This window comes from Tursiops truncatus, chromosome 13, assembly GCF_011762595.2.
Source record: "Tursiops truncatus isolate mTurTru1 chromosome 13, mTurTru1.mat.Y, whole genome shotgun sequence".
In the NCBI taxonomy this organism is placed as follows: Eukaryota; Metazoa; Chordata; class Mammalia; order Artiodactyla; family Delphinidae; genus Tursiops; species Tursiops truncatus.
In genome coordinates, this window is record NC_047046.1 from 48591910 (window position 1) to 48611301 (window position 19392).

General features: G+C 37.5%; 1 protein-coding gene across 2 annotated transcripts in view; it reads right to left on the reverse strand.

The window, feature by feature from the left end:
* The window catches only part of NOL4 (nucleolar protein 4), a 296639-nt gene extending 279317 nt beyond the window's left edge, over window positions 1-17322 (reverse strand). For both annotated transcript variants that reach the window (XM_019930343.3, XM_019930342.3), the window contains exon 1: window positions 17066-17322. In XM_019930343.3, the coding sequence (XP_019785902.2) occupies window positions 17066-17314 (249 nt within the window). In that variant the 5' untranslated portion in view covers window positions 17315-17322. The remainder of the gene's footprint in view (window positions 1-17065) is intronic.
* Between the last annotated feature and the right edge of the window lie 2070 nt (window positions 17323-19392).

Genomic DNA, 19392 nt, shown 5'->3' on the forward strand with positions numbered 1-19392 from the left:
GTCTAAAGCAGGCAGGACTATTTTTAGACAGTTCGGGTCAAATTTTAGACAGCTAAAAGCAAGTTGGAAATCTGAGGCAAATGCATCAAATGAAGAGCAAGAGGAATAAAAAGTGAACGAGGTGCAGTCTGTATCCTCCAGGGATAGGGTAATGGTACAAGTGCAAGGCAAGAGGCAAAGACTGTGAACCTGGGCCAAGGCACAGAAATCTGCTATATGATGAAAAGGAACTAGAGGAGGAAAACAGAGAGCGGGAACAGCATTCCAGGGCAACCGTATGTATTGGGCACCACATCACCATGCATTAGTACATCGAGGTGTAGGCAAACAAGAAATAGAATGTGATTTAAGTTAATTATAGCTAATTCCTTTTTATTAGAAATAGTTTTTGCTCCACTGATAACACTTCAAATTTAGCTATATTGCTTTGCAGAAAATAATTTTATTTTCTACTGTTTTATCTTCATTATAATGATGAACATCTTTAACTTGGAGTTGTATCTTACAATTATTAAAATAGTCATCAACTGAGCAAGTGTGACAATATCGAAAAGAGAGAGAGTCCAATAATCTGGAGGTATGTCTCCAAAGTTATGGGTAATGTTTTTGTGTCTCTTTTTATGTTAGAATATCTGGCTGTTAAGGAACAGATTGTCATAATGGGGAATTCTTACATTAGATGAAAAAATGAGCAGATGGGCACTGAAAAAGTTTTTCTTCATATGTGTTTCCTAATAGTAAAATAAAGAGAATTTTTAAATGTTGCATGTAAATAAAATGGCTCTGCAAAGCAAATATTTATACAATTACTTGCAGCATGAATAGCTACATTAAAATATACAATTACACACATGGAAGAGTGGGGAAATGACTCCTTCTCTTGATGTTTCCTGAAGAATGTATATTCTGTGATATATTAGTGGTTTTTTCTGGGGCTTAGGGGCGAACAAGTTGAATCCAACCTTTCTGGCCTAGAATTCAACGGCATGTTCAAGTTTTCCCGGGCTCCTGTTGCAGCTTCCTTGGTTAAATGTTACCCTCACTAAGACCTGCTAGGCAGTGGGAAGACAGCACTTCTTTTACAACAGGTGACCAAGAATACTGCTGCCACAGTCATTTAAAGCAGGCAAGATTTAGCCATCTTAGAGGAAACGGAAGAAAAATAGAGGTGAAAATTTTGCCTGAAGATGGCGGAAGAGTAAGACGTGGAGATCACGTTCCTCCCCACAGATACACCAGTAATACATCTACACGTGGAACAACTCCTACAGAACACCTACTGAATGCTGGCAGAAGACCTCAGACCTCCAAAAGGCAAGAAAGTCCCCACGTACCTGGGTAGAGCAAAAGAAAAAAGAATAAACACAGACAAAAGAATAGGGACGGGACCTGCACTAATGGAAGGGAGCTGTGAAGCAGGAAAGGTTTCCACACACTAGGAGGCCCCTTCGCGGGCGGAGACTGCAGGTGGCAGAGGGGGAAGCTTCGGAGCCGCGGAGGAGAGCACAGCAACAGGGGTGCAAAGGACAAAGCGGTGAGATTCCTGCACAGAGGATCGGTGGCAACCGGCACTCACCAGCCCGAGAGGCTTGTCAGCTCACCCGCCGGGACGGTCAGGGCTGGGAGCTGAGGCTCGGGCTTTGGTCGGAGCGCAGGGAGAGGACTCGGGATGGTGGCGTGAACACAGCCTGCAGGGGGTTAGTGCACCACGGCTAGCCGGGAGGGAGTCTGGGGAAAAGTCTGGACCTGCCAAAGAGGCAAGAGGCTTTTTCTTCCCTCTTTGTTTCCTGGTGCACGAGGAGAGGGGATTAAGAGCGCTGCTTAAAGGAGCTCCAGAGACGGGCGCGAGCCACAGCTAACAGCGCGCACCCCAGAGACAGGCATGAGACGCTAAGGCTGCTGCTGCCACCTCCAAGAACCCTATGCGCCAGCACAGGTCACTCTCCACACCCCCCCTCCGGGGAGCCTGCGCAGCCCACCACTGCCAGGGTCCCGGGATCCAGGGACAACTTACTCCGGGAGAACGCAGGGCGCGCCTCAGGCTGGTGTAACGTCATGACGGCCTCTGCTGCCGCAGGCTCGCCCCGCACTCCGTGCCTCTCCCTCACCCCAGCCTGAGTGAGCCAGAGTCCCCGAAGCAGCTGCTCCTTTAACCCCGTCCTGTCTGAGAGAAGAACAGACGCCCTCCAGGGACCTACACACAGAGGCGGGGCCAAATCCAAAGCTGAGCCCCAGGAGCTGTGAGAACAAAGAAGAGAAAGGGAAATCTCTCCCAGCAGCCCCAGAAGCAGCAGATTGAAGCTCCACAATCAATTTGATGTACCCTGCATCTGTGGAATACCTGAATAGACAACGAATAATCCCAAATTGAGGAGGTGGACTTTGAGAGCAACATTTATTATTTTTTCCCCTTTTCCATTTTTTTGTGAATGTGTATGTGTATGCTTCTGTGTGAGACTTTGTATAGCTCTGCTTTCACCATTTGTCCTAAGGTTCTACCAATCCATTTTTTTTTCTTTAAAAAATTTTTTTTTCTTAATAATTATTTTTTATTTTAATAACTTTATTTTATTTTATCTCACTTTATTTTATTTTATCTTCTTTCTTTCTTTCCTTCCTTCCCTCCTTCCTTCCTCCCACCCTCCTTTCTTTCCCCCTTCCTTTCTTTCTTTCTTTCTTTCTTTCTTTCTTTCAACTTTTTCTCCCTTTTATTCTGAGCCGTGTGGATGAAAGGCTCTTGGTGCTGCAGCCAGAAGGCAGTGCTGTGCCTCTGAGGTGGGAGAGCCAACTTCAGGACACTGGTCCACAAGAGACCTCCAAGGTCCACATAATATCAAATGGTGAAAATCTCCCAGAGATCTCCATCTCAAAACCAGCACTCAGCTTCACTCAACGACCAGCAAGCTACAGTGCTGGACACCCTATGCCAAACAACTAGCAAGACAGGAACACAACCCCACCCATTAGCAGAGAGGCTGCCTAAAATCGTAAGTCCACAGACACCCCAAAACACACCACCAGACAAGGACCTGCCCAGCAGAAAGACAAGATCCAGCCTCATCCACCAGAACACAGGCACTAGTCCCCTCCACCAGGAAGCCTACACAACCCACTGAACCAACATTAGTCACTGGGGACAGTCACCAAAAACAACGGGAAGTACGAACCTGCAGCCTACGAAAAGGAGACCCCGAACACAGTAAGATAAGCAAAATGAGAAGACAGAAAAACACACAGCAGATGAAGGAGCAAGATAAAAACCCACCGGACCTAACAAATAAGAGGAAATAGGCAGTCTACCTGAAAAAGAATTCAGAATAATGATAGTAAAGATGATCCAAAATCTTGGAAATACAGTAGACAAAATGCAAGAAACATTTAACAAGGACCTAGAAGAACTAAAGATGAAACAAGCAATGATGAACAACACAATAAATGAAATTAAAAATACTCTAGATGGGATCAATAGCAGAATAACTGAGGCAGAAGAACGGATAAGTGACCAGGAAGATAAAATAGTGGAAATAACTACTGCAGAGAAGAATAAAGAAAAAAGAATGAAAAGAACTAAGGACAGTCTCAGAGACCTCTGGGACAACATTAAATGTACCAACATTCGAATTATAGGGGTTCCAGAAGAAGAAGAGAAAAAGAAAGGGACTGCGAAAATATTTGAAGAGATTATAGTTGAAAACTTCCCTAATATGGGAAAGGAAATAGTTAATCAAGTCCAGGAAGCACAGAGTCCCATACAGATAAATCCAAGGAGAAATACTCCAAGACACATATTAATCAAACTGTCAAAAATTAAATACAAAGAAAACATATTAAAAGCAGCAACAGAAAAACAACAAATAACACACAAGGGAATCCCCATAAGGTTAACAGCTGATCTTTCAGCAGAAACTTTACAAGCCAGAAGGGACTGGCAGGACATATTTAAACTGATGAAGGAGAAAAACCTGCAACCAAGATTACTCTACCCAGCAAGGATCTCATTCAGATTAGATGGAGAAATTAAAAACTTTACAGACAAGCAAAAGCTGAGAGAGTTCAGCACCACCAAAAAAGCTTTACAACAAATGCTAAAGGAACTTCTCTAGGCAAGAAACACAAGAGAAGGAAAAGACCTACAATAACGAACCCAAAACAATTAAGAAAATGGGAATAGGAACATACATATCGATAATTACCTTAAATGTAAATGGACTAAATGCTCCCACCAAAAGACACAGATTGGCTGAATGGATACAAAAACAAGACCCATATATATGCTGTCTACAAGAGACCCACTTCAGACCTAGAGACACATACAGACTGAAAGTAAGAGGATGGAAAAAGATATTCCATGCAAATGGAAACCAAAAGAAAGCTGGAGTAGCAATTCTCATATCAGACAAAATAGACTTTAAAATAAAGACTATTACAAGAGACAAAGAAGGACACTACATAATGATCAAGAGATCGATCCAAGAGGAAGATATAACAATTGTAAATATTTATGCACCCAACATAGGAGCACCTCAATACATAAGGCAAATACTAACAGCCATAAAAGGGGAAATCAACAGTAACACAGTCATAATAGGGGACTTTAACACCCCACTTTCACCAATGGACAGATCATCCAAAATGAAAATAAATAAGGAAACACAAGCTTTAAATGATACATTAAACAAAATGGACTTAATTGATATTTATAGGACATTCCATCCAAAAACAACAGAATACACATTTTTCTCAAATGCTCATGGAACATTCTCTAGGATAGATCATACCTTGGGTCACAAATCAAGCCTTGGTAAATTTAAGAAAATCGAAATTGTATGAAGTATCATTTCCGACCACAGTGCTATGAGACTACATATCAATTACAGGAAAAGATCTGTAAAAAATACAAACACATGGAGGCTAAACAATACACTACTTAATAACGAAGTGATCACTGAAGAAATCAAAGAGGAAATCAAAAAATACCTAGAAACAAATGACAATGGTGACACGAAGACCCAAAACCTATGGGATGCCGCAAAAGCAGTTCTAAGAGTGAAGTTTATAGCAATACAATCCTACCTTAAGAAACAAGAAACATCTCGAATAAAGAACCTAAGCTTGCACGTAAAGCAATTAGAGAAAGAAGAACAAACGAACCCCAAAGTTAGCAGAAGGAAAGAAATCATAAAGATCAGATCAGAAATAAATGAAAAGAAATGAAGGAAACGATAGCAAAGATTAACAAATCTAAAAGCTGGTTCTTTGAGAAGATAAACAAAATGATAAACCATTAGCCAGACTCATCAAGAAAAAAAGGGAGAAGACAAAACAATAGAATTAGAAATGAAAAAGGAGGAGTAACAACTGACACTGCAGAAATACAAAAGATCATGAGAGATTACTACAATCAACTCTATGCCAATAAAATGGACAACCTGGAAGAAATGGACAAATTCTTAGAAATGCACAACCTGCCAAGACTGAATCAGGAAGAAATAGAAAATATGAAAAGACCAATCAAAAGCACTGAAATTGAAGCTATGGTTAAAAATCTTCCAACAAACAAAAGCCCCGGACCAGATGGCTTCACAGGCAAATTCTGTCAAACATTTAGAGAAGAGCTAACACCTATCTTCCTCAAACTCTTCCAAAATATAGCAGAGGGAGGAACACTCCCATGCTCATTCTACAAGGCCACCATCACCCTGATAGCAAAACCAGACAAGGATGTCACAAAGAAAGAAAACTACAGGCCAATATCACTGATGAACATAGATGCAAATATCCTCAACAAAATACTAGCAAACAGAATTCAACAGCACATTAAAAGGATCATACACCATGATCAAGTGGGGTTTATTCCAGGAATGCAAGGATTCTTCAATATATGCAAATCAATCAACATGATACACCATATTAACAAATTGAAGGAGAAAAACCATATGATCACCTCAATAGATGCACAAAAAGCTTCTGACAAAATTCAACACCCATTTATGATAAAAACCCTCCAGAAAGTAGGCATAGAGGGAACGTTTCTCAACATAATAAAGGCCATATATGACAAACTCACAGCCAACATCGTCCTCAGTGGTTAAAAACTGAAAGCATTTCCACTAAGATCAGGAACAAGACAAGGTTGCCCACTCTCGCCACTCTCATTCAACATAGTTTTGGAAGTTTTAGCCACAGCAATCAGAGAAGAAAAGGAAATAAAAGGAATCAGAGAAGAAGAAGTAAAACTGTCACTGTTTGCAGATGACATGATACTATACATAGAGAATCCTAAAGATGCTACCAGAAAACTACTAGAGCTAATCAATGAATTCGGTAAAGTATCAGGATACAAAATTAATGCACAGAAATCTCTGGCATTCCTATACACTAATGATGAAAAATCTGAAAGTGAAATCAAGAAAACACTACCATTTGCCACTGCAACAAAAAGTATAAAATATCTAGGAGTAAACCTACCTAAGGAGACAAAAGACCTGTATGCAGAAAATTATGACACTGATGAAAGAAATTAAAGATGATACAAACAGATGGAGAGATATAGCATGTTCTTGGATTGGAAGAATCGACATTGTGAAAATGACTCTACTACCCAAAGCAATCTACAGATTCAATGTAATCCCTATCAAACTACCACTGGCATTTTTCACAGAACTAGAACAAAAAATTTCACAATTTGTATGGAAACGCAAAAGACCCCGAATAGCCAGGGCAACCTTGAGAACGAAAAACGGAGCTAGAGGAATCAGGCTCCCTGAATTCAGACTATACTACAAGCTACAGTAATCAAGACAGTATGGTACTGTCACAAAAACAGAAAGATAGATCAATGGAACAGGATAGAAAGCCCAGAGATAAACCCACGCACATATGGTCATCTTATCTTTGATAAAGGAGGGAGGAATGTACAGTGGAGAAAGGACAGCCTCTTCAATAAGTGGTGCTGGGAAAACTGGACAGGTCCATGTAAAAGTATGAGATTAGATCACTCCCTAACATCATCAAACTCTTAGAGGAAAACATAGGCAGAACACTCTATGACATAAATCATAGCATGATCCTTTTTGACCCACCTCCTAGAGAAATGGAAATAAAAACAATAATAAACAAATGGGACCTAATGAAATTTCAAAGCTTTTGCACAGCAAAGGAAACCATAAACAAGACCAAAAGACAACCCTCAGAATGGGAGAAAATATTTGCAAATGAAGCAACTGACAAAGGATTAATCTCCAAAATTTATAAGCAGATCATGCAGCTCAATAACAAAAAAACAAACAAACCAATCCAAAAATGGGCAGAAGACCTAAATAGACATTCCTCCAAAGAAGGTATACAAACTGCCAACAAACACATGAAAGAATGCTCAACATCATTAATCATTAGAGAAATGCAAATCAAAACTACAATGAGATATCATCTCACACCAGTCAGAATGGCCATCAACAAAAAATCTAGAAACAATAAATGCTGGAGAAGGTGTGGAGAAAAGGGAACCCTCTTGCACTGCTGGTGGGAATGTGAATTGGTACAGCCACTATGGAGTACAGCATGGAGGTTCCTTAAAAAACTACAAATAGAACTACCATATGACCCAGCAATCCCACTACTGGGCATATACCCTGAGAAAACCATAATTCAAAAAGAGTCATGTACCAACATGTTCATTGCAGCTCTATTTACAATAGGCAGGAGATGGAAACAACCTAAGTGTCCATCACTGGATGAATGGATATAGAAGATGTGGCACATATATACAATGGAATATTACTCAGCCATAAAAAGACACGAAATTGAGCTATTTGTAATGAGGTGGATGGACCTACAGTCTGTCATACAGAGTGAAGTAAGTCAGAAAGAGAAAGACAAATACCCTATGCTAACACATATATATGGAATTTAAGAAAAAAAAATATCATAAGGAACCTAGGGGTAAGACAGGAATAAAGACACAGACCTACTAGAGAATGGACTTGAGGATATGGGGAGGGCGAAGGGTAAGCTGTGACAAAGCGAGAGAGTGGCATGGACATATATACACTACCAAACGTAAAATAGATAGCTAGTGGGAAGCAGCCGCATAGCACAGGGAGATCAGCTCAGTGCTTTGTGACCACGTAGAGGGGTGGGATAGGGAGGGTGGGAGGGAGGGAGGGAGACGCAAGAGGGAAGAGATATGGAAACATATGTATATGTATAAGTGATTCACTTTGTTATAAAGTAGAATCTAACATACCATTGTAAAGCAATTATACTCCAATAAAGATGTAAAAAAAAAAAAAGAAAGAAAAATGGAGAAGGTTAGTCTTCACTTCTCTAGGGAGTGCAGTGAGTCGCACAACCCTCATATGTTTGTGAAAACTGCAGAGTCTGTGAGATGGTAATAATGAGATAATGGATGCAGAATTCATTGTCTGCATTGTTCAACTGCTCCACAACTGGCAAATAATGAAAACATTTTTCTGAGATGCCCAGTAAAGAACTAGCCACATGGTTTCCTTTAGAAAACAGCTCTCAACTTGCGTGTTTACTGTACTCTAGAGCTTACAATAGGGAAGAACAAATCTGGCTCCATATTAGATCTGCTCCTTTTACGTTAACCTTTGTGCTCTGTTACCGGTGCTTGGTCATGCTGGCCTTGCGCCTTTACTAAAAGAATGTTGCCTACAGCCTGAAATATACAGGATAGCCTATCCTCAAGGCTCTGACCTTTAAGAGTCCATTCATATAGAGATAAAAAGTTGCAGAGCAGAGCATAGCATTTGTCTTGCTGGAGGTTTGCAGAAACATTGTAACCTGACCTAAGTGGACCGCTACAAGAACAAAGGAATCCGACACCAAGAAGTTTGCAACAACTAACACACCCCTCCCTCACCTTGCTTTTAAAAGTGCTTTACTGAAACCCTTCCAGGGGTTTGGGGGTTTTTGGGCACAAGCCACCTGTCTCCTTGCATGGGCTTCCAATAAACCTTTCTCTGCTCCCAACTCCAACGTTTTGGTTTATTTGGCCTCACCACGTGTTGGGCACATGAACTTGTGTTCAGTAACAAGGTGACTTTTGAAAAGGGAATAACTGCGACTTGCGTTGCTGGAACTTCGACCCCAGGAGTTAAGGATAAAGCTCTGAGTACTTGGGGCAATGCCAACTGTCCGACCCCGAAGTCTATAGTGCCCTACTGAGAAATATTGCTTTAGACTACACAAATAACTATGCAAACTAATACATATAACAAAAGATATCACTTTCATATGTTCTCCACTGAAGAATTAAAACACACCAAGACAGAAATTTCTTGGTCCAAATTCCAAATTCTCAAAATCTGTTTCTTTCATGATTCACCTCCTTTCCAATTGCTAGGGTTAAGGAACAGAGCAATGCTCAAATACGGCTGTGATGTGGGAGAGGACATTCCCAGAAAAATGAAGGTAGAGGAGAGGATGAGGAGTAGAGCAGATAAACATAAAAAACAGGTAAAGGCTTGTCACTCATTACTTATGATGAACTGACTAAAATTGCAGCAGATGAAGTTAGTGAATAACACTTTCAATTCTGGAAAAGTCATGAATGAAGACATGGGTGCGTGTTATCCTTGGGACACTGGGGATCACAGATGATACAAAGAAAGAAATAGACCTCTCAATATCTAGTTAATAGAAAAAAATCTGTTTATAGCATCTGTTACCCCACAAACAATGCCATATTTTTTTAAAAATAACATTATCTCACTATCATAATATGTTTGAAGCAGTTATTAAGTTAAAACCTTTACATACATTATTTATGAGCCTAAAAGCAACCCTAAAAATAACACATACCCAAGTCACACATACAGAACTTACCTAACCAGGATTTGAACCCACGTCTAGCTGACATCAAAGCTGGCACCATTTTCTTTCTATTACTTCACACCAAGAGCCCATGTCCTAGCCCTCTTTCCTATTATATTTTATCCCAATTAAATACACATATAGGTATTTATACAGGTGCATATACTGTAAGAAATTCAGGAGATTTTATTTATTACATCATCACAGTACCCAGGAACCTCTGGATCTGAAGAAGAATCACCCACTAGTAGGTACTAATCTTCCGAGTAGTTTTAAAAGCTGCATTGGCACATTTTCACCACAAGGGTGCACTGAAGTAGCAATTTATCAGGCTGGACATGAAGAGTTAATGCTGTTTCTCCAGAAGGTTAATTCGCTTTCAAGGAATATACCTATTCACAATAATATGAAAATTATTAATGACAGGGTTTGTGACATTAGTTGGTGATAAACTGGTTTGGGTGAGTTATGTCTTTTGACGGTCTCTACTACCTAAAAGGTTCTGAGTATACAGGATTTGCACTGTTACTCTGCTCACCTGTGATAATTCTCACTACACCTATATAAGAAATAAATCAATTTTGATGACTGGCAGAACACTATTCTTCTAAGATTGTTATTTAATAACTCTAATTCTCATGCCACTGATTTATTTTTTCCTTCTGATATGATTTTACACATCTGACTTCTTAGTCTGAATAATATTTTTAGTTATCTAAAACAATGAAGCTGTTCCTACATAAATGTAGGTTTAATATTATGTGTACTGTGTTTAATAGCTGTTCAATATTTAGTAGTAATCACCTTTATAAAACCTATTATGTGTGTGGGGGGATATGTGGATATGGGTGTGCATCTGATAAGAAATAAACCAATGTGTGGAAATGTAAGTGATGTGTTTATATCCTGCCTCTAAGATGATAGCATAATTTAATGCAGCATCAAAGTTTTCCCTGAAAAGCAAGGGGGAAGCACTTGTGTTAAATAATTTTGTTACCTTATTCATAGCCTGCAAAATTGTAGAAATCCAGGGTGCTGTTCAAGGTAAACATGAGTGTGTAGTGCAGGGTCTTTACAGCCACCGGCTACAGCTCTGATCTTATTTCATTATCTCTATTTATAGTAACATCTACTTAGTTGGTATCAAAAAGGCGAGGACTTCACAGAGACGAGTTAATTTTTTTCCTTCAACGAGTACCTATGGAATACTCTACCATGAGACGGTTCTTTTACTAAGCTGTGATTATACAGTAATATGAGAAACAGACATGGTCCCCCACCATTAGGGACTACAAGACTTTTTTTAACTTTGACCCTAGCTATAAATAAAGAAAAAAAATAACGAAATTTTTCCATTTGCAGCAACACGGATGGACTTGGAGGGCATTATGCTAAGGGAAATAAGTCAGACAGAGAAAGACAAATATTGTATGATATCACTTATGTGTGGAATCTAAAAACTACAACTAACTAGTGAATATAACAAAAAGAAGCAGACTCACAGATATAGAGAACAAACTAGTGGTTACCAGTTGTGGGGGGAGGAGCAATATAGGAGTGGAGGAGTGGCAGGTACATACTACTGGGTGTAAGACAGGCTCAAGGATGTACAATATGGGGAATATAGCCAATATTTTGGCTCATCTTGAGCCAAAGCTCAAGATATTGATGAGCCAATATCAATTCATGTTGATAACATGAGTTCTCAACTTCTATAAGATACATGCCAAAGGCTATTACTCATGATGCCACACTGGGGTTCACACAAAAATCAGGACGATGCTATGCTACTTGGAACATCAGTAGGTCTATGTATGGCATGTCACACATTTCTTTCCTATCTATTCTTGAGTTAAACCCAGCTAGATAGGAGAGACAAACACATTTACAAAATGATCATACAAAATGTCAATGACTGCTATCAGCCTAATTTATTCTCTAGCTTCTCTTGCCCAAGGATATTTGAAGTCCATATAAAGATATATAGGTCAACACTTTAATCTAAAGAAATTAAATTCTAATTGTAAACCTTGAGTAATTGTGATAGGGAAGGGAAATGTACTTAGAGAGCACGGCGTTCCTGGTACTAATCACAGAAATAGATATAACCCCCTATTTCAACAGTGTCTCAGACTATAGGACTATCAGACAAGCAACACTGATGTTCATAGGATCATTTATGTTTACAACGAAATTTTAGGTGTGGTCACATCTGTTGCACTGCCGCTTAAAATCACATTATAACTTAAGTAGCCATCCATTGACAACATGGTTCAGATTACTGCAAAATTTTTAACAAAAATGGAGAGCAGTGAAAATCTGCTGACACTTGAGAATCATTTTTATGGCCTTTCTTCTTATATCACTATTTTAAAATCCTAGATATAGGAAGTGTAATGACTACAGATCCTTTTCATGATTATTACCATCATCATTATTATTATTTATAGGAGAGCTCCCTAGATGATTATGAAACCAAAATCTTCTATCTCTCTGCTTTGCTCATCAGCCAATCTACTTTTCCAAGAGCAGGAGGCATTTCCCTATGTTTGAACATTTCTTGTGCCAACCTATTTGCTCACTTTGGTTACTATTTTCCTTGTGCCCCTTCCACAGTAATGGCTCCACACACACCATGAAAACTGCTGTAATTCCTTCAGAGCTGGAAAAAAAAAACAGAAATATAGCCCCCTCATTTTATATGTGCAAAAACTGTGGCCTAAGTCAAAAAGAGGGTAAATTAATTGCTAGGAACTTTTGAGTTTTAATTTAGTGTTATTTTTTTCACACCACAATGGCTGCAAATTTTGGCCATTTGCCTCACTCTAAGTTGACAAGAATTCTGGGAATTTTGATATAGCAAATTAGCCCAAATGGTGCAAGTTAAAAAACCCCATTTAGCAGTAGAGACACTGAACCAATAGATAGTAATAAAACAGAACAGGATAAAATGACACTAACTGAAGTTTTAAGGTTAAGAGTTGTAGACCTGCTAGAATAAAGACTTTTCCTTTTTAACATTCAGAGTAGGGATACAGACATTCTGCCTAATATATTATTTTTCTACAGCATGTCCCTGGAAAGGAATATTCTATTCATATTGAAAGCAAATTCTTTAAAGAGATCCAGTTTTAAAATTTTTCAGAAAAGCAATTTAAAATTAACGTAAGACTGAAACTTCGGTAAAAGCAAATGAAATAACTGAAATTCTCATAAACTTCATCTAGTAGGAGAGCTCCTAAACACAGGTAACCTGGCTTCTTCCGTGCTTCCCTTCAGCCCGGTCAAAGCTTGGAGAACAGTTACACTGTGGACTGCCAGAGATAGTGACATTTATAAGATGTACATAAGAGAATGCCTAAGTTATTACTATTCATCTCTCTCCCAACGCGGAGGCATTGGGGCAAGCAGAGGAAATTACATCCGTAATTATAATTAGGGCAACGATGGAACTATGTTGATTGTCCCGTTTGTCCTTCTACCTGGAACATGACTAGTGATTGGATAAAGGAGAAAAAACATTATTCAAAAGTTGACCATAAGGAAAGCACTTCATGCATATTAACTCATTTATTTTGTCACACCATGCATATCATTATCTCCCTCTAAACAGGAGGAGAAAAAAAGTAAATAATTGGCCAAAAGTGACACAGATAGGAAGTACTAGATTTGAAATTTGAAACTGAGTTTGTCTGGCTTCTAGCCTATTTTCTTTTAGCTATAGCATATGCTCTCCACTCGGAATTAAATGAACGTAATTATTGGCAGCTATGTATGTGAGTAATACATGTAAACTTACTGTATCACACCACAAGTTGTGTGTGTGTGTGTGTACATATACACATATATATGCAGACTGTTCTCTCCACTGAAAACACTGACTTTCCCTGCTAGTTCCTGGATTTCCACCAGTTACTTTTATTTTACATGTAGCAAGAAAGAGTTTTGAAACTTTATCTTTAATCAGACCATAACTGAAGAAACCTTTCTGGAAAGGCAGCTGTGCTTTAGCCAGTGATGAAATGCAAGACATAAAAGACAACTAGAGAACAGTCATATATTCCCTGAAGGTAGAATTCAGACAATAGCTGAGAAAAGTTAAGGACTGGAAGACAACTTCCTGCATTCATGATTTTTTTTAACAATGTTACCACATTAATTTTGAAGTCACTTTCCAAATTGCTAAGCACACTTGCATTCAATTTTCAGTAGAAAGATATACTTAAGTTCAAATATAAGTGATACCTGAATGATTCACACTTCTTCTCCACTGTTAATGTAGATAATCAACCAAAAATATTGAAGGAAACACATTCAGTGCACCAGTAAAGGTGAATATATACACAGGGACAAATGAAGGGGGGAAGGAAAGACCTAAAAGACACTAGAATTCAACAATGACTGAAAAAAATTACTTATGATAGCCTTTACATATTCCTAAAATGTGTCATTTTATGTGGATTTTTAAAAAGAGCTCATGAGTAACAGAATATACACCCTCCAATTTTTTTCTCTAGTCAGATCAGATTGCAATAAAATTTAAGTTGTATAACGACTAGATATTTCAAGGAATGATATACTGCAGATAGGTAAAAACAAATAGCATTCAAAAGTTAATCCAATATTAAAGGACCACCATTTCCTGCAGAGTGAAAACATAGAAAGATTTGCAAAAAGGCAAAGTAAATAAAATGACCGCTAAATCTATTGGTAATATTATTAAGACAAAATGACACGTTTTAATGATTAGTTGTATAAGTATGGTTTCTTGGCCATGTAGGATAAGGGAGAAAAAGAAAGTCAATAATCATGCATGCTCTATGAGCTAATGTGTTAGAAGTAGGAAAAAAATATTAATCTTAATGGGAACCATTATAACTGCGATAGGTATCTAGCTAATTCTACCAGTGACTAGCCAATTCCAGCATTAGTATTGAGAACTAAATTCTGACCCAACAGTCTAGGGCCCTAATAGCACTACACCATTTCATTTCAAATTGCATTTAGTTTTATGCCCCATTAGTTGAACATTTATATTAACATTAGAATTAAATTCATTGTGGCGTCATGTGCACAGTTTTGCTGGCAATGAGCAGTGTTTTTTTCTTTTTTTTCCTACAATCTATTATTACTCCATAAAATGGAAATGTTTTCTAGTTAGGATTCAGTTGAGAAATACCAGAAGGCAGAAAGTGAGGCCAGAAGAAACCTTCATGATATTAGGAAAAGGTGAGACTACTTTAGATGCGGAAACAAAAAATAAACTTGGGAAAGAAAAGAATCCTCAAGTAGGACATTCTCAAGAGGGAATGGATGATGTTTCAGATACTATTTATACATTCAGAGTTGGTATCCAGCCCTACCCCAAAATGCAGAAAACATCTTCAAAATGTTAATGCAAAATGATATATGTTGGAAATGTGTTTACCAATTTATTGGAAGTGTTCAGCATGCATTATGGCAGTGGGTCAGATTCTCCACATTGCATTTAGGAAAACACCGGGTGAGAGACTTGGGTTTATGTCATATTTCCCTTTTAATTAAAGGTCTCTAATAAGTGGATTTCAAAGATTAAATCACTTTAAATTGCTTTTGGCACCTAAACAGATTTGGCTGCCACGCTATTCCTGACAGTGAAGCCACTTGTTTTTTGTTGGTTTGTTTTCATTGAATACAACTGAACTTATGTATTCCTACCTTACAAAGTCCTATCAAGTTTAGGTAGCTATTTTGTGAAAATGAATTATCATAAGAGTACACAGTTAGTGATATTAGTAGATCAATATACAGTTTTTTTCCCTATTAGTATCCAGAGATACAACCCTGGCTTAGGAGGCAGGCAAAATGAGTATGTTCAGTAACATTAGTCTGCACAAAAGTATCTTAAGAAGCTAGGTCATTATCATTAGTCATGATAAAGATGTCTCCTCAGATATGTAAGTCAAAAGAAAGTTTATGTGGCAGAGTTATGTAAGGAAACTTACAATAGTGCCTGCCCACAAACCATGCAATTTGGAAACAGCCAAGAAACAAAACCATAGAGAAGGAGAGATAAATACAACATGTATTAGGGGTTATTATGCAACTATAAAGATTCAATATGACCCTGGAGATATAGCAAAAAATAGTTATGGAAAAGAAGCTATTTCTTATGCTCAGTAGCTAATTTTCAAACATATGTACCTGTATTTGAAACTTTGAGCATTTCACACATTTTTCTGTATCTGAAAAAAAAATGGATCCAGACTGATATTGTGTATAAATATAGCTGAAAACAGTTAATATAAAGGTAGCCAAAAGCAAAGTTCAATAAGAATTTTAAAAAAGGATATTATTCTGATTGCTGATAAAGTATTTCTGATGTACACTTTGCTCATATTGGAAAAGAATAATTTACTCTTCAATTTTCCTAGAAAGGATGAATTATCTATAGTAAGATGATTTCATAAAATGTTTAATTAAATAAAAAACTAGATTAAAGTGTCTAGATCGAACAGTAAGTATAATTAAGAGCTTTAGAAATAATATATAACTCCATTTTGACAATATATATTCAATATCTAACAGTTAGTTACATCTGTTTTCTAGATAATTTACAATAAAAGCATTATATATTTTCATTTTTAAATGTTCAAGGGCACTAGGCCTATGAAAATAACACATATTTTTAAATAACTTATACTGGAAAATTAAGAAAGGCATATCCTTCAGGGCAAATGTATTTAATATAAGGTAACATAAGAAAAGCACATAAAATTTTCTTATTCATGTGACTATAAGTATTAAGTAAGAAATACCTGAACATATTAATATGTTTTGAAGGGGAAGGACTGTTAAGACAATAGTGGTAGTACAAAAGTTCATATGTTCCAGTAGATAATTTATATATTATGATTTGAACACATATTATATATTGAATATATAACACAACTAATCTTCCCATTTGTGGGCATTTGACTGGGACTACCACATTTTATGCACATTTAAAGAAAAGAAAATGATAATGCTAGAAACAGGTTTCTAGCAATATATGCAATAGACTTAGTGAACATACAACCAAAATAGAATTCAATAATAATAGTTTAAATGTTGGGTGTGACCATGATATAGTCTAATTTATGTTGAAGATAGAACACTCATAGCTATTTAACCCATCTTTAATAAGCATATAATGTCAAATTTCAAAATGCATGCCTTTTTCTTTTCTTTTTTTGTTTTTTTAACTTACTGCTTTGTAAGTTCTCTTTTGTCCAGCATGTTTCCGAATTTGTTCTCCATTTGGCCCTGTTTCCACATGCATTGAATAGATAATGTCAAAGAAATCTTCAACCACAGCTACCCGCCGCAAAGATAGCTTCTCATCTACCCCTACGCCATCCTGGAAACAAAGCCAAAAAAAAAAAAAAAAAAGGCACAAGATTAATAAAGAAATATGGAAATATGTATTTAATATATAAGGTTGACACAGAAAGTTCATTAGACAAAAACATTTTAATAAACTGATCCAAATCATCTAGATAGTAAAGTTCAAAAAATTATGATTGAATATCTCATTTTATATATTATTTACATACAAAACTTTAAGAAACATGAAAAAAGATATTTGGCATAGTCAATCACGCTTACCCATTAATGCCACCTTTTAAATTTTAAAATGACTTAGTTGTAACCATCAGTGTAACTTTCTTAAGTTACTCTGAAATACATTATTAAGGTCCAGTAATTTTTTTACTGTAATAATTTCTTCTAGATATTGATTTCTTATCTAATCAATATCTATTGTGTCCCTGGGTACTGGGCATTGTGATTAGAGAAATGAAAGAAAGAATATGAAACCTCTACCCTTAGTATCATACAATCTAGGAAAGAAAATTCATCTACTCTGCTATCCATATTAGACTAAGGGAGAGTATGGGTTAAAGGTTAAAAATGTGAGCTCTGGAGATGATCTAGGTGTGAACTTTGGATCATCCACTCAGAAGTTGTGTATTTTGTGCAAATCTTTTAAACGTCTCGAAATTTGTTTTCTCACCTGTAAAATAGGGATAACAGAGCCTCCTTCGCAGACCTGTAACCATTAAATGAAATAATGTATGTAAAGGATATAACCCAATATTTGGCATATAGTGAACAGTCAATAAGTGGTGGCTTTTGTCATTTTGATGATCATGATAAAAATATAAGTCAAGTAGTAGGGGAGTTCAGAGAATAAAGATGTCACCTTTTACTGAAGCAACTTCATGAAAGAAACAGAATTTGACATGGGTGGGAGCTGAAGCAGGGGATAAGTCATGGCAGTGGGAAAGACAGCAAAGAGCCAAAAGTTTCCGTACATGACTGAGAAGAATAAATAATAAGTTTGGAATGAGATAAGAGATAAATTTAATCTTACATGGCTGCCACATGAATGAATTCACTACTTCTGAGTGGAGGATCCAAAGTTAACACCTAGATACTCTCTAGAACTCCCATTTTTAACCTTTAACCCATGTGTCCCTTAGTCTAATGCTGACAACACAGTAGATGCATTTTCATTTCTGAAATGAAAGGGTTTCCTACTTGCAAACACACACACACACACACATGCACACGCACACGCACACACACACACTCTCACACAATGTTCTTAGTCCGACCTTGAGGCATAACCTGAAGTAACATGACAGCTCCATAAATGCTGGCATACAACACAAGAAGATGATTAACCTGAGCAAAATCATTACGCAGTCAATGAATCAAATGGCAAAAGCCTCTTTGAACAGTAGTGCCAGCAGACTGAGCTTACTGCAAAACTGAAAGCAAATCACCTGATGCTTTTTGTTAGTTTGGTTTTTATTTTATTTCTTTCTTTCTTCTGGTTTACAATAGGTCTCAGTAGCAGCAGTGCCTAAAGCAGGATATTCAAATAACTATATACATTAAGTTTTATATATGGCCAAACAGCCAGGCATTCCACCTTTGTTAAATTTGAAGTGCTCCCTCACAAATTATCTGTGATGCATGTGGTTCCTCACTAGGTTTCAGACCTTTCTGACTTCTCTCCTTTAACATCTTGAGCCATCTCTTCTTCTACACTGGGCTCCATGGATAATCCTTCATTGCCTTATGATGCAAGACCAATCTGCAGTGAGAGGACAGGGAAGCTGCATGAATCACAGCAGTGACCAGCCTGGAAATTAGTTGAAACTTAGAGGATAGTGTCAGGGAAGCACCATTTCAGATGTCCACCCACCAGCTCTCCTGGCCCACCCCCTCCTCCTCAGAGAATATCCACTCTTCCTAGGCTCGAAATCCAAATTCTAAGTCCACTGACTAGCAAAACTACCCTCAAAACTTCATCTTTTCTCTCAGAAATAAAACTTAGAGTTTCCTCTCAGTTCCTTTGCCAGATAACCAAAAATACAGCAATTTCATACAGTTAGTAAACTATGAGTGATGTAGGGATCATAGCCTATGAATTCATTCCTTCAGCACGTATCCTAAAAGTACCAACTACTGCCAAACCCTCTTCTGCTAGGTGCTGAAGTTATCAAAGTGTATGAGACAGATAACCCA